At 42.1% G+C, this 17,243-nt stretch overlaps 1 protein-coding gene across 1 annotated transcript in view; it reads right to left on the bottom strand.

Annotated features, from left to right (window-relative positions):
• aldh5a1 (aldehyde dehydrogenase 5 family, member A1 (succinate-semialdehyde dehydrogenase)) overlaps positions 1–16,485 on the bottom strand; it is a 30,426-nt gene extending 13,941 nt beyond the window's left edge. The window contains exons 1-3 of the mRNA XM_070880623.1: positions 16,171–16,485; positions 9,410–9,493; positions 5,579–5,749 (exon numbers count right to left, since the gene is read on the bottom strand). Of these exons, the coding sequence (XP_070736724.1) occupies positions 5,579–5,749; positions 9,410–9,493; positions 16,171–16,455 (540 nt within the window). The 5' untranslated portion in view covers positions 16,456–16,485. The remainder of the gene's footprint in view (positions 1–5,578; positions 5,750–9,409; positions 9,494–16,170) is intronic.
• Positions 16,486–17,243: the final 758 nt, after the last annotated feature.

Below are 17,243 nucleotides of genomic sequence, written 5' to 3' on the forward strand. Positions count from 1 at the left end.
AAAACAGCTATTGAAAGAAACAAAATCTCAAATGCAAGCTCTGCAAATAACTGGATGCTGTGTTAGCTCCAAGGATGAACGTTGGACTCTCAAATGACTGTTTCTGATGCCAACCTCGGCTGTTATTTAAATCAGGTTATGTTTAATCGTGAAATATCTTCATTCCTTTCAGAATGGACAGCAATCAGCATAAAAGCACATGACCTGGGCCATCCCACCATATGTCCAAGAGGCCAAGAATCAGTAACCAGGATAAACAGCACTTTCTACGGTAAATTTTTTTAAATTGCTTCTCAACTAGAAGTTGCTGTGAACATCAATAAACCCCGAGTAGGAGTCCAACAGTCTACTAGTAGAATCTATGGGCCCGAGTTTGGTCAAACCTAAGTTCCGCCCATTTACCGTTGAAACTGTGAACTTGTGGAATTCTCTACCACAGAAAGTTGTTGAAGCCAGTTCGTTAGATATATTCAAAAGGGAGTTAGATGTGGCCCTTACGGCTAAAGGGATCAAGGGGTATGGAGAGAAAGCAGGAATGGGGTACTGAAGTTGCATAATCAGCCATGATCCTATTGAATGGCGGTGCAGGCTTGAAGGGCCGAATGGCCTACTCCTGCACCTACTTTCTATGTTTCAATGAAAAGACCGCTAAGATCCTAACGGTACTTTAGGCGGAAGCTTAGTGAAAAAAATGAAAAAAGAAATGCCCGACAGAAAAAATGGGCATTACACGCCAATTCTGGATGGCAACGGGCGGTAGGTCAGATTCTGGGCAGCAAATGAAATTCTCGGCAAAGTAATGCCAAGGCTAGAGTCGGGCCCAAGGAGGGGAAACGGAAAAAAAAAATCTTCAACAAATGAAAAACAAAGCATGACAAATCCTTCAGGACCCTATCAAACAAAATCGCTGCAAAAGAAATAAAGCAAACCATCTCACTAACCTTTTCTTACAGGTCTGCATACCTACCATTCAGGTAAGATCTGCTTCCATTCGACGGTCTTTTCTCCTGCTGGAGCGGAGGACCGCCTGGACCAATCTCGAGGGGGAGGACTTGTTTCGCTCGGAGGGGAGAGTGCCGAAAAAACAGGGAGACCGCCGAGAAAACTCGGCAGCAGCCAGTGGTAGGTTAACCAAATTTGGGCCCTATGACCTTAGTTACAATCTAGATATTGAAATGAACATTTCAAACAAATGAAACAGTTAATTGGACTCTCTCAGTTCGAACCAAAGCATGGTGGATATTCAAACTTTTCCTAATACGCAACTTTCACATTTTCAACTGGACTACTAGATGTGTCTTCTCCGTTGTTCAACATCGATCATCCTCAAATTGCACACTGTGGACTTTCAAATAAAATGACTACTACACTGGACCCAACAATAGCAAGCAGCAAACGCACACATTTCATTGATCAAACAGTAAGTTTCAGTCTCAGATCTGTTGAATAAACAATAAAAAGGGAAGAACTTGCATTTATATAGCACCTTTCATGGCCTTAGGATATCCGAAAGCACTTCACAACCAACTCATTTTGGTGTAGTTATTACTGTTTTGTAGGCAAATGTGGCGGCCAATTTACACAGAGCAAGGTCTCACAAACAGCAAATGAGATAAATGATCAGATAATCTGTTTTGGTAGTGCTGGTTAAGAGATGAATGCTGGCCAGAACACCATGCTCTTAGAATCATAGAAACTTACAGCACAGGAGGGCATTTGGCCCATCATGCCTGTGTTGACTCTTTGTGCTTTGACCCAAAATTGTTGACCGTAACCTTGTAAGTTTCTCATCCTCATGTACTTGTCTAACTCCCTTTTAAAATTATTTATGGGATCAGCTTCCACCATCTTTTCAGATACCAACAATTCTCCGAGTGAAAAAAATTCTCATCTCTCCTCTAGATCTTTTGCCAATGATTTTAAATCTATGAGATTTGGTCTCCTAATCTGAGGAAGGACGTTCCTGCTATTGAGGGAGTACAGCGAAGGTTCACCAGACTGGTTCCGGGATGACAGGACTGACATATGAGGAGAGGCTGGATCAACTGGGCTTATATCCACTGGAGTTTAGAAGAATGAGAGGGAATCTCATAGCAACATATAAAATTCTGACGGGATTGGACAGGTTAGAGGCAGGAAGAATGTTCCCGTTGCTGGGGAGTTCCAGAACCAGGGGTCACAGTCTAAGAATAAGGGATAAGCCATTTAGGACCGAGATGAGGAAAAACTTCTTCACTCAGCGAGTGGTTAACCTGTGGAATTCTCTACCGCAGAAAGTTGTTGAGGTCAGTTCGTTAGATATATTCAACAGGGAGTTAGATATGGCCCTTACGGCCAAAGGGATCAAGGGGTATGGAGAGAAAGCAGGAAAGGGATACTGAGGTTGAATGATCAACCATGATTTTATTGAATGATGGTGCAGGCTCAAGGGGCCGAATGGCCTGCTCCTGCACATAATTTCTATGTTTCTATGACCGCTGGTTAATGACCCATTTGCCAGAGGGAATAATTTTTCTCTATTATCTTATAAAACCTATATTTATTAAGTAAAGTCAACCTTCTCTGTTCCAAGCAGAACAGTTAACTTTTCCAACCTCCCCTCATAACTGAAGTCTCTCAGGTAACATCCTGGTAAACCTCCTCTGTCCTCTGCCCCCTTTCTGATGCCTTTACATCTTTCCAGAAGCATGTTCACAATACTCCAGCTGAGGCTTAACCAGTGATTTATAAAGTTCTAGCATGATCTCTTTGCTTTTATATTCTATGCCTTTATTTATAAACCCAAGTAACCTATATGCTTTTTCCCACCTTATCAACTTGCCCTGCCTCCTTTAAGGATTGTGCCATTTACAGTGTACTGTCTTTCCATATTAGTGCTCCCAAAGTGCATCACTTCACATTTCTCCACATTGAACTCCATCTGCCATGCTTCTGCCCATTTCATCATCTTGTCCATGTCATCCTGAAGTCTACAACTATCCTCATCATTATCTACTAAGTTTCCAAGTTTTGTATCACCTGTAAACTTTATCATGCTGCTCCCTACACCAGAGTCTAGGTCGTTTATAAAAATTGAAGAGTAGTGGACCTAAAACTGACCCTTAGGGAACACCACTACAAACCACCTCCTAGTCTGAAAAACATTCATTTACCACCACCATCTGCTTCCTGTCAGAGCCAATTCTGTATCCATACTACCACTTTCCCCTTAATTCCATGGGCTTCCATTTTGTGAACAAGCCTCCTGTGTGGCATTTTGTGGAGAGCCTTCAGAGTCCATATATACATCTACTACACTACCTTGATTAACCTTCTCTGTTACCTCACCAAAGAATTTAATCAAGTTTGCCTTCAACAAATCCATGCTGGCTCTCCTTTATTAACCCAGGCCTTTCCAAATGAAAGTTTATTTTAGTCCTGACAGTGTTTTCCAGTAACTTCCCCACCACCGATGTTATGCTGACTGGTCTGTGGTTTCCTGGTTTATCCCTCTCTCGTTTCTTCAATAGTAGTGTAACATTAGCAACTCTCCAGTCCTCCAGCAGTACTCCTGTATCCAATGAGCATTTGAAGAATGTGACCGATGCATCTGCTATTTCTACCGTTGCTTCTTTCAGCAACCTAGGAAGCATTCCACCCGGACCCGGTTACTTACCAACTTTCAGTGATGGTAATCTTTTTAGTATGTCTTCTCTATCTAATACTACTGAGTCCATAACTTCCCTCTCCTCTTTTAGTGTAACCTTCACATCATCTGCTTCCTTTGTGAAGATAGATGCAAAGTACTCATTTAATTCTTTAACTATGTTCTTTGCCTCTACATGAAGATTTCCCTTTGGGTCCTTAAAAGGCCCAACATTTTCCCGAGCTAGCCTCTTACACTTTAAGGGCTAGAAATTTGACGATGTTGTGACCGGGTTTTTGGTGCTATTTCACCTTTTTTGGCAAAAACCCGGTCGGCTGAAAATTTGGTGATGTTTTGCGGCGGTGGTTTTCAAATATCACTGGAGAGAGGACCGCCGTTGTGCCTGAATGTACAGCCTAATAGCGATAACGGTAATTTTGGCGAAAAAATAGAGTTATCACTGAGAACCAAAATACCGCTTTCTTTAAAAATTTGGCTCTGTGCGCACCCATATTTTGCGCGAAAAATACCGACAGGGAAAAAGCTGCATTGCAGCCCTTGGAGCAGCAGTAATCATGAAGACGTGCAAAAAAGATAAGTTAAAGTTTTTATTTTTGAATTCTTTTGCAGCAGTTCGCTAGATAAATGTCTTGTAAATGTTTTGCGAATTTTGTTTGTTTTTTCCAATTTATTTTTTAAGGTGTTTTTCCGCCCGCCATAGGCCCAACTCGCAGCGGTATCGGCCTCGAACTAAAGTTGGCGAGGATTGCGGTTTGTGCCGCGAATTCTCGTGCAACGCCGATTTTTACCGCTGCACAACTTCAGGCCTGAATTTTGGCGGAAAAATACCGTTATCGCTGAGAACCGACGTTCTATCCCTAACTGTTTATAAAATGTATTAGGGTTTAATTTAACGTTGTCTGTTCTTCTTCGAAACATCCATCTGAACATGTTTAATGTCTTGTCCAGAAGACGTCACCCATGAATGCAGCACTCCTTCAATACTGTGTTAGCCCATCTGGAACAGTCATTAAGAGTAAATCATTTTAACTCTAGGCAGCAGCACACATCAGAATTATAATCTACCAGGTATTAAAACCTTTACATAAGTGCCCCATTACTAGTACGGTTTTAATTCAATTCAGCTGCAACATATACTGCAAATTGCTCACTCTAAATGTGTACATTATAGGAACTTTGATCCAAACATGTGATGAATATCAACCAAATTAAAGTTTATTTTGGCCCTGTTAATGGTTACATCAACCGAGGCATCAATGACGTAACATTGCATAGGCTGATATGCAATGTGGGAACGCAAGCCTGCATTTCTGAAATGCTTTGTTCGGCGCAGTCTGGAGCTCGAAAGGGTTAAAAGTTGGAAGATTCAAGATTGGATTAAAACAGGCTGCCAGACGATCTGTATGTTGAGTGTTTGAGTGTAACTTGTTACTATGCGAATAATAATAGTAATTCATGACATTGTCTGTATTTGAGTGTACCTTGTTACTATGTGAATAATAATTTGATGACATCATCTGTATGTTAAACGATCTGGTTTGTGTATAGTAATTCAGAAAGCAGTTAGCCGTGATTTCAGGACAATTCTACATCGTCTGCATGTTAATTGTCTCAATGGACTATGCAAAGAAATAAGAGTTCAAAGATTTTTTTGGTATAAAGATGAGAGTTTAGACACGGGACATCAGACACTGGAATCTTGGAAGGTGTGTCACAAGCAGTCACGGAAAGAGCAGAGAGCTGCCTTTGCAAGCAGAAAGTTGGTTTGTGAAGTGTTTGTGGCTCAGTAACTTTCATCCTTGGTTTGTATAGTATGAATGTCTGAATAAAAGACCAGTTCCTGCATTTACTACAACTGAGTGTATGTATAATTTGACGTTTAAAGCAAGAAAGCGAAAAGAGCAAGACAGCCTTACAACACGCATCACTCACAGGAGTTATAACAGATGCTACTCCTATTGGCTGCTTCAGGATTAGGATCCTACGATTTGGGGAAGAAGTAGGAACAACATCTCCGTACACTCGACGAGCTTCTTCTGAAAACCATTCCAAGAACGATGCAGCATAGAGTATTTCACTAAAGGCTTCCTGGAGTGGTTTTCCCTGTAGAGGATCATTTACCAAGAGTTTTATTATTACTGAGAAGATGCAAAAACAACTTTTAAGTATTCACATTTATACTGCAGAACATTTGGAGGCTACGCAGCCATGTCAGTATGGAAGCAGTGTGGCACTTAGATTTAAAACATTACCAGGTTCTAAATTCAGCCAACATGCACCAGGGATAAGCTGATACAGGGATCAGATATTAACCCAAAATTAATTGAAGTTAAAACTATACACCTCTAAATCTATATCTACTGTATTAAGAATCATGCATCAATACTCCAGATATTGTACTTTGTAACAGATGCAAAACAACATTTAGGTACAGTCACATGCCTGTTTATTATCAATGCAATGTGATTTGGACTGCTCACCAATGATAAATTGGGAGTATATATCCGGATTCAGGGTTCAATCCTGAGAGATAAAACAGGATTGACTCTTGGGAGGGGTTAATCTCACACCGCTTCCATTTGACACCACATGAAGTGCAAGTCCATTGGGCCCCCTGTGCATTTTATAAATCCACCTAACCTCAATTTACCCACCTCCCAAGCAAGACTGGTACAGTTCAAGCCAGGCTGTAGCCAGGTAATGTAAATGCAGTTCTTTTGGTCGCTGCACTGTACTGGCACTGTTATAGTTCCTTTTATATAATTGCCAATGAAATGTTTGCACTGCTGGTTCCTGAAGGACGAGTTTCACTCAGCTAGCAATAACCCCAATGTAAACCTCCCAGATTTGCCAATTCCACTGCAGAGACGCACTGAAAAGTGGTGGCCTGATTTAGAAAGTCCAACAATTTTACATCAGGGTTGCAGCCAGGTGAGTGAGACTTGTGCTCTGTGAACTGGAGGCACAAACACCTCACTGATACGAACATAAAAGGGGCTGTAAGTTACTCTGTACTTCTGACCTGCTAACTGAACCTGACCAATCTGCACAGTTCCCTGGTCAAATAAAAATGTAACTGAAACGAGTGACTATTAAACGTGTGATTTTTTAATAATAGTTAGGCTTTAAAAAGAGGACCCGAGTGTGACCGGGCCTAAACTTCCAAGAATGCTGAGCAATTACACCATGTAGCCTTAAAGTAACACACATCAAACTATTTAGTCACAGAATTATACACTTCATGAATAAAGTTTTTGACATTTTTCCTTTAGCTTTTCTTCAAATAATTTTGAAAAAGAGAGGCTGTGTGCGTGCAAGAGAGAAATTAGTGTACTAATTATACACCTGGTATAGCTTTTATTGTATGCTCTATAAATTTCAGAAAGCATATTAAGCTGAGAAACTAATCCTCATCCTAATTTTAGCTCATTCTTAAACAAAATCACAAGTTCAATTTTTAAAGCAAGCACAAAGCTTTGAATTATCTCACCTGATTCGTTGACAGAAAATGTAAATATTCCAATGGCTGACACCTGAGAGACAAGAGTGAGACACACAGGTAGAGAGAGGCAGACAGAATGTCTTTCCTCATTCTAATTTTTAAAAAACTAAACAAGTTGAATTTTGAAAGGAAACAAAACTTCTTTGAGGGGACAGGGTTGGACAGTAAGTTAGGAGGGGGAGGGGGAGGGGGAGAGAAATAGATTGAGAGCAAGAGGGCCTTTGGTTTCTTATCATTTGCCCTTGGGGGAAGTCAGTGCGATTCAGTGGGAAATAGTTATGGGTGAGGTTAATGACAGCACAATAAAATAGACTGGAAGATACAGTGATCGACTAGGAAGTTCAAAAGAAATGACATAAGGCTAGTGATGGGAGTGAAAAAATGGTAGAAAGAGGAAGAAGTAACACCGTGGCATAGGAGCACAGCAAAGCATGTGATGAGAGAGGGGATGGAAAAGGAGCCACTGAGGACTACAAAATACCATGCGCAATACCACAGGAGATTGACTAGTATATACAAGAACATCATTTGTACTAGGCATGCGTACATCCAACTCTACACACCACATTTTGATACTGAAAGACAAAACAATACTTAAAGAGCTGAGTTCTTCTGATACAGACCAGGAATTTACAAGCTGGTAATTGCCTTCTAATTGTCTTTAGTTTACAAGCAAGTGTCTGGTTTAACTTACTCCCCCCTCTTAAATTTAATTTAAAAATGCTAAATAATAGTAGTTGGAAAAATCAAGTCTAACTTGCTATACAAAGTAAGTTAAAGTGTCTGATTATCAAAGACTTTGAAGCACAGCGGAACATTTATATTCTTAGTAAACCAAACATAGATATGTTGTTCACAATTATTTTTGAAATCAGTCACATTTTTATATTATTAGTTTGAAGACATGTAGTGCTACTGAATAAAAGAACCACATTTAACTTTTAATTTATATAAAGCTTTGTGTGTAATGTTACACTGCATACACGCTGAAGACATGGGGGTCTCCTCAAAGGCGGACAGGTACCAGAAATGCACCTCTCTGGCTGATGGCACAAACTATGGCGTAATTTGGCACTGGTGGGTATGATCCCATCATAACCACCGAGATCGCAGCCTAGATGGCATCACGGCCAAAAAACTGCCCCGCCACCCACCCTGATCTCCTGTTGCTCCTTTGATCTTGGAGCAACTCTACTGTTACTGTGACTGTGATGACTCCCATTTCCATTTTAACTTTACTTGATGCAGATCCTTGATTGGATTGCATCAGCGTTTGGTGTCATCAAATCAGTCCCAATCGATAAGTTGGAGATGCTTTTTTGACTCATCAGGATAGTCCATTCTTTTAATTTTTTTATTTCTTTCAGTTAGCCTATTATTTTTTGAGTACTTATTTTTAGTTAGTGGCCTCGCTCACAAGTAGTACAGTTCAGGGGGGAACTCTGTACTTCTGACCTGCAAACTGAACCTGACTAGTATATTCCAATCTTCACAGTTCCCTGGTCAAATAAAAATATAACTGAAACGAATGACTATTAAACATGTGTTTTCTTAATAATAGCTAGGCTTTAAAAAGAGAACCCAAGTGTGACCTGGCCTAAACTTCAAGAATGCTGAGCAATTACACCTTGTAGCCTTAAAGTAACACACATCAAACTAATTAGTCACAGAATTATATACTTCATGAATAAAGTTTGACATTTTTCCTCTAGCTTTTCTTCAAATAATTTTGAAAAAGAAAGGCTGTGCGTGTGTGTGCAAGAGAGAAGTTAGTGTATTGTGGCCCACACAGACAATCAATCTTTTGTTTATCAAGGAGTTAAAGTACAGCACAGATTGAAATCACCAGCAATATTTTTTCTGACAAAAGATTTTTTAAGAACTCAGATTTATAGCTAATTTAAAATTTCACTATTGTGGATATATTACATAACTCGTGAGTCGCTTAGTCACTTTTTGAATTATGGAGTTACTCAGAACCATAAAACATAAATTGTTTACACCGGCTCTCTCCCCCCTTAATCCTACCCTTATTCAGATTTGACTTACTGCTTTAAAGAGAAAAGAGTATTCTGTGGATTTGATGTAATATTTTTCAAGCTAGTTTTTACTGTTAATAAAATAGATTATATATGCTATTCTTCTAGTTTAATTTACTTTGATGTATAACTTTTAATTAAGGAATCAAGCAACTCTGAGTAGCATATCAAAATACAATCTATTGTTGGTTAGTTGTTGATGCTGGTGTTTTACTTACTTACATTTTCTGCAGTAATTAGCCTTGCGAGTTCATCTTTGTTTTTGATCATTAAGTCGTGCCATTTTCTTAATAAATTGCTTCGCTCCTAAAAATAGAAATATCAAAAATAGTAAATAGTACAGCGTTCAACACAGGGCAAATAAAACCGCATCAAGTGATAACTGGTTACCGACTTTGGCTCCAAACTTTTGGGGGCTAATCACATTGACAATCGAAGCTATGACCAGAGTGCACCTGGGTCTGCTGCAGCCCCTGGATCAGGCACACAACTGGATCTCCTTGGATCTGACATACCACTGGATCTGACATACCACTGAATCTCCCACACCTGGATAAAAGCATTTCAGCATATCCTCCAATGCTTCCTTATCTTTATTTGGACCCATTTTACATGCGTATTCCTCTTTTCACTCTTAATATGTTATTTTGCCTCTCCGTTGTCGACAAGTGGTTTGTTGTTCACATTTAAGCCCATAGCTAGTTTAAATGAATCCCAATTACTGGTTTTCATGTTCTGACTCAAAGTGTAGCTCCCCATCAGGGTCATGTATCCCGAAAACATTAAATCTATCCCAAAAACCATCCCAGTTACTTCCCTCCTCTGAATCTATTATCCTTATTTTCTCCAAGTCTCCCAGTTACAACACTTCAGATGAAAGAAGAAATGAATCAGTAAACTAAAAAGTCATTTTGTTTTAGTTATATGGATTAGACTATCCTCCGATGTAGATAACATCAATTGTTAACCCCATATTTTGTATGCAGGCCCTCCCAGTAAGACTAGTTCAATAAGAAATAGGAGCAGGAATAGGTCATTTGGCCCCTCGAGCTTGCTCCGCCATTCAATAAGATCATGGCTGATTTGATCTTGGCCTCAACTCCACTTCCCTGCCCGCTCCTCAATATGACTGTTTGAAGTGCATATGTAACACGGCAAAATTTGAGTCAGAGAACGACACAACTGCAAAAGCTTAATTTAAAAATAGACAGAATAATGTACAGCTGAGAACTGATCTGTTGGCTCTTCACTAAATCTAACCAGTGGTAAGGATGCCAGTGAGCTGGACTCACTTGTCTGACCAAACCATCAAGTGGAAACTGTAGTATAGCTCAGATCCGCTGACTCCATATTACATTGAGTACAGGTCTCAAACTGTTATCTTCTGTATAGCAGCATTATGATAATTCCCAGAACTGATCAACTTGTGCAACAGTACAGTGAATATCAAATATATTCTGATGTGTTAACATTTTTCATTGCACTGCACTGCAGAACAGATTGTTTTCCAGGTCTAAATCAAGAGCCTAATCCACCTTTTCAATCCTAAATTAAAAAAAACACTAAAGCATATTAAATGGTATTCTGCACAACTGTCTAAAGATCAGTGGGTATTTTGAAATTACACACAAGATACATATCTAATAGGTCACTGGCAAGAAAGAAAAACACTGGCTCTCACTCTTCGTTGAACCAAAACCGCAAAAACCATGCACACAATGTTTAATATGCATAAGGCAATCCTGATCACAGTACTCATATGGAGTTCTGTGAACATATTGGAAAATATGCAAGAAGCCCGACAAGAGAGGATTCGCTACTGGATCTAGTAATGGATAATGAACCAGAGCAGAGAAGAAAAGTAAAAATAGAACATCTGGGCAATAGTAACCACAATATAATACACTTTAAGATAATAATTGAGGACAAAAGTATGCCGAAGATCAGGATAACAGATTAGAGAAAAGCTGATTTTGAGGGTCTGAGAATAGAACTGGGGAAAATAAAATGGACAACAATAGTGTCAAACAATGATATAGAATAGCAATGGGAAACATTTAAAACAGTGTTCAACAGAGTCCAGGAAAAATATATTTCGCTAAGAAACAACAACAAGCTAAATACTAATGACACACCATGGATGAATAAAGCCATAAGGGAAAGTTTGAGGGTAAGGAAAGGCATACACTAAGTACATAAACAGCAGGGGCAGCATGACAAGGGAGAATACAAAGAGATTTGGAGATAAGTCAAAAGAACAATTAGGAAGTCATTGCGGAACTATGAAATTAAATTATCAAGGAACATAATACAAAATATTCTACAGGCACATAAATAAAAAAAGGAAAGTTGGGATGGAAATAATGCCACGAAGGGACGGTCATAGGCAGTGATAGCGAAATGGCAGAAATATTAAATAATCACTTTGCTTCGGTATTTACCAGAGACAGACCAGGTGGTCATGACATCGGAAGATGAGATTAGAAATGATATACCCGCATTTAAAATAAAAAGGAGAAATATTAAATAAACCAATCAAATTCAAAGAGGATAAAATCCTTTTAAAATAATCTAGGGAAGATATAGCAGAGGCACTATTACACATATTTAATAATTTGTTAGAAAAAGGAGTAGTGCCAGAGGACTGACGGGTAGCTAACGTAATACCTATATTTAAGGGGAGAGATAGAACATATCGTAGAGAAAGAGTGGGGCCTATTAGAGACCATAAAGGAAATCTGTGTGCGGAGGGGGAAGATGTGGGTATGATTCTTAATGAATACTTTGCATCTGTTTTCACAAAAGAGAGGGGCGATGCAGACTTTGGAATGAGGGAGGAGGAGTGTGAAATATTAGACGAGATAAACATAGTGAGAGAAGAAGTATTAAAGGTCTTAGCAGCTTTGAAAAGAGGATAAATCCCCAGGCTCGGATGAAATGTATCCCAGGCTGTTAAGAGAAGCAAAAGAGGAAATAGCAGAGGCACTGACCATCATTTTCCAATCACCTCTGGCTGCAGGTGTGGTGCCAGAGGACTGCTAATGATGTACCTTTGTTTAAAAAGGGAGAAAGGGATAGACCAGTAATTACAGGCCAGTCTGCCTAACCTCGGTGGTGGGAAAATTATTGGAAAAAATCCTGAGGGACATGATAAATCTTCATTTGGAAAGATATGGATTAATCAAGGACAGTCAGCATGGATTTTTCAAGGGAAGATCATGCCTGACTAATTTGATTGAATTTTTCGAGGAGTTAACCAGGAGGGTCGATGCGGGCAGTGCATATGATGTAGTGTATATGGATTTTAGCAAAGTTTTTGGTAAGGTCCCACATGGCAGACTAGTCACGAAAGTAATAGCTCATGGGATCCAGGGCAAAGTGGCAAGTTGGATCCAAAATTGGCTCGGAGGCAGGAAGCAAAGGGTAATGGTTGATGGATGTGTTTGTGACTGGAAGGCTGTATCCAGTGGGGTTCTGCAGGGCTCAGTGCTGGGTCCCTTGCTTTTTGTGGTTTATATCGATGACTTCGACTTAAATGTTGGGGGTATGATTAAGAAGCTTGCAGATGACACTTGGTTGATAATGAAGAAGAAAGCTGCGGACTGCAGGAAGATATCAATGTACTGGTCAGATGGGCAGAACAGTGGCAAATGGAATTCAATCCGGATATGTGTGAGGTAATGCATTTGAAGAGATCTAACAAGGCAAGGGAATACACATTAAATGGTACGACACTAACAAAGGGACCTTGTAGTGCAGGTCCACAGATCCCTGAAGGTAGCAGGCCAGGTAGATAAGGTGGTTAAGAAGGCATATGGAATACTTACTTTTATTAGTCAAGGCATGGAATACAAGAGCAAGGACGTTATGCTTGAACTGTATAAAACACTGGTTAGGCCGCAGCTGGAGAACTGTGTGCAGTTCTGGTCACCACATTACAGGAAAGTTGTGATTGCACTGGAAAGGGTGCAGAGGAGATTTGCAAGAATGTTGCCTGGACTGGAGAATTTTGGCTATGAGGAAAGAGTGGAGATGCTGGGTCTGTTTTCTTTGGAATAGAGGAGGCAGCATAGATTTAAAGTAATGGGGGTGGGGTGGGGGAGGTTTAGAGGAGATATGAGGGGAAATTTCTTCACCCAGAGGGTGGTGGGGGTCTGGAATTCATTGCCTGAAAGGGTAGTAGAGGCAGGAACCCTCACCATATTTAAAAGTACTTGGATGTGCACTTAAAGTGCCGTAACCTACAGGGCTACAGACCAAGAGCTGGAAAGTGGGATTAGACTGGATAGCTCTTGGTCGGCTGGCACGGACACGATGGGCCGAAATGACCTCCTTACGTGCTGTAAATATCTATGCTTCTATGATTCCATATCCAGGGAACTATAGACCAGTCAGCTTTACATCGCTCGTAGGAAAAATAATGGAATCCCTACTAAAGAAAAAAAATAGAAGTACATCTAAAAAACAAAAATATAATAATGAATAGTCAGAATGGACTTCAAAAGGGAAAATCTTGCTTGACCATCCTCATGGAATCCTTTAAACAGGTAAGAGAGAGTGAACAAGGGTAATGAAGTAGATGTAATTTATCTAGATTTCCAAAAGGCCTTCGATAGGTACCACATAATAGACCAATTAATTATGTCAGAGAATGCGGAGTCAAGGGACAAGTAACAGAATGGATAGCTAGCTGGCTTCAATTCGGAAAGCAGCAAGTAGGGCTATTCATAGTGGCGGAACATGGAAAGTGGGGTGCCACAAGGATCAGTGCTAGAACCACTGTGGTTCACAATTTATATCAACGATTTAGACTCTGGAATCAAAAACACAATTTCTAAATTTGCGGATGACACCAAATTTGGCGGGGGGGTGGGTAGTCAATACTGCAGAGGACTGCAACAAATTACAGGACATTAATAAACTTGCAGAATGGGCATAAAATTGGCAAATGATTTTCGAGAGAGAGAAATGTGAAATATTATATTTTGGTAAGAAAATTAAGGTGGTCACATATTTCTTGGAAAATAAGAATCTAAATGGGGTAGTAGAGCAAAGGGATCTGGGAGTACAAATACACAGATCACTAAATGTTGCCCCACAGGTCAATAAGGCCATTACAAAAGCAAACCAAGCACTAGAATTTCTAGAGGGATAGAATTGAAAATTATAAGTTCTGCTAAACCTGCATCGAACCTTGGTTAGCCCACATTTGGAATACTGCATATAATTCTGGTCGCCATATTATAAAAAAGATACAGAGGCACTGGAGAGGGTGCAAAAAATATTCACAAGGATAATACCAGAAATGCGAGGTTTTTCCTATCAGGAAAGGAAGAACAGGCTGGGTCTCTTTTCTCTTGAAAAAAGGCTGAGGGGTGACCTAATAAAGGTTTTGAGAAGAGTGTTTTCACTTGTGGTGAAGAGCAAAACCAGAAGCCATCAAGATCGTCACCAAGAAATCAAATAGGGAATTCAGCAGAAACTTCTTTACCCAGAGAGTGGTGAGAATGTGGAACTCACTACCACAGGGAGTGGTTGAAGCGAATAGTCTAGATGCATTTAAGTTGAGGCTAATAAACATATGAAGGAGAAGGGAATAGAAGGTTATGCTGCTAGTTAGATAAGGAAAGATAGGAGGAGGCGCGAGTGGAGCATAAATGCCAGCGTGGACTGGTTGGGCTGAATGGCCTGTTTCTGTGTTGTATATCCTATGAGTGATTCGAAGGCAGTAATATCACACAAGGGCACATAATTATATTAACGAGATTCGTAAGAGCTCATTCTGGTGGTTTGGCTGATTTTCTTCTGCTGTGGTGATCGATAAAATGTCAAATCAACAGCAGTTTGACACACTGCACATTGTGTGACCTATTGACTTGAGGAAAAAAATCAACAGATTTGAATGTAAAGCCACAGTACACCTCAATAAATTAGTAACTTCCCCACTAATAACCCTCAACATGTGTAGTCAGCGATAATTACATATCAGAAACAGCAATGTAAATAATTCAAGTTTTTAAAAAAAATGTGCTATCAGGGCTAAGATAAAAGTCTCACCTTTCCAGATAACAAAAATTGTTTTGATCAGTTCGGCAGATGGTACTATCGATGGGCACAATCCAATAATATGGTAAAATAGTACAGGGACATAGATACACACACTAGCGGATGTCCAGGAAAAGTAAGGAAGAAAGGAGAGAGGGGTCAACAGGAAAGAGGGGAGAAGGGGAGAGGCGAGGCGAAGGGGAAGACAGGTGAAGCGAAGAGTGGAATGAGTGGTGGGATGAGGAGGATGGTCAGGGGGGGGGGGGGGGCGGGGGAAAGAAAGTGGGATGAGCAAGGGAGGAGGGTGGGATGTGGGAGAGCCCGCTGTCACTCCGGGACTGGGCGCGCTGACACCCTCATACCAAATCTGCTGGCAACCCAGGACCATGCCCACTGTCACCCCAGGATCCAGTCCCCTGGCCATGCCCTCTGGCCCTGGCCCTCCCGGATCGCTATCATCCTGGCACCCCAGACCACTGTCATCTCCGGACTATGCCCACTGTCACCCCCGGATCTGGTCCCCTGGCACTCGCGGACCATGCCTATTGTCACCCCCCTGGATCTGGTCCCCTGGCACTCGCGGACCATGCCTATTGTCACCCCCCGGATCCAGTCCCCTGGCCGTGCTCCCTGGCCCTGGCACTCCTGGACCACTATCACCCTGGCACCCCAGACCACTGTCACCCCCGGACTATGCCCACTGTCAACCACCGGATCTGGTATCCTGGCACTCCCGGACCATTGTCACCCTGGCACCCCCCGGATCCGGTCCCCTGGCACTCCTGGACCACTATCACCCTGGCACTCCCGGACCATGCCTACTGTCACTTGCGGATCCGGTCCCCTGGCCCTCTGGCACTCCCGGACCGCCATCACCCTGAAACCTTGGACCACTCTCACCCCCTGGCCCCTGTCAGCCGACCCTCCCCCGGCCTCACCTTGCTGGTGGCCGCTCTCCAGCTCGGCCAGCTGCCGTACGCCACTCTCACCGCCTCCCTGGCTTCCCGCGGACCGCAATCCGCCACTTCGGCCAGCTGCCGCCCGCTCGTCGGGTCCTGCACCGGGAACCGCGCCCCGTCGCCCGCCTCCACCCAACGGCCCCCGATGTAGGCCTGCGAGCGCAGCAGGCCGGAAGCCGCCGAGCTCGAGTGAGCCCGCGGGCCGGCCCGGGATCCGGCGGCAGCTGTCAGCATCCAGCACCCGTTCCTCAGGCGGCCCAGCATCGTCTCCAGGGGCAGCGGCCAAGCAGCGAGTCAGCGGAGAGCCCCACCTCCCCGTACCAGCCAATGGGCCAGTGCTACCGGACACCGCCCCCTCCAGGGCAGGAGGTGCAGCCGCACCCCCAGCACAGTCTAGCTGCTTCATCCAGCCCTTCCCATACCAGTGATACCTTGCACATCATGTCAAGCGATTGCCTATCCCCACCAAAGTGCATGTAATCTTAAAAGACTTGCATTTTATATAGCGCCTTTCACGACCACCAGACGTTTCTAAGCGCTTTACAGCCAATTAAGTAAACATAGAAAATAGGTGCAGGAGTAGGCCATTCGGCCCTTCTAGCCTGCACTGCCATTCAATGAGTTCATGGCTGAACATTCAACTTCAGTACCCCATTCCTGCTTTCTCGCCATACCCCTTGATCCTCCTAGTAGTAAGGACCTCATCTAACTCCTTTTTGAATATATTTAGTGAATTGGCCTCAACAACTTTCTGTGGTAGAGAATTCCACAGGTTCACCACTCTCTGGGTGAAGAAGTTCCTCCGCATCTCGGTCCTAAATGGCTTACCCCTTATCCTTAGACTGTGACCTCTGGTTCTGGACTTCCCAAACATTGGGAACATTCTTCCTGCATCTAACCTGTCTAACCCCGTCAGAATTTTAAATGTTTCTATGAGGTCCCCTCTCATTCTTCTGAACTCCAGTGAATACAAGCCCAGTTGATCCAGTCTTTCTTGATAGGTCAGTCCCGCCATCCCGGGAATCAGTCTGGTGAACCTTCGCTGCACTCCC

This window comes from Pristiophorus japonicus, chromosome 5 (genome assembly GCF_044704955.1).
Source record: "Pristiophorus japonicus isolate sPriJap1 chromosome 5, sPriJap1.hap1, whole genome shotgun sequence".
In the NCBI taxonomy this organism is placed as follows: Eukaryota; Metazoa; Chordata; class Chondrichthyes; family Pristiophoridae; genus Pristiophorus; species Pristiophorus japonicus.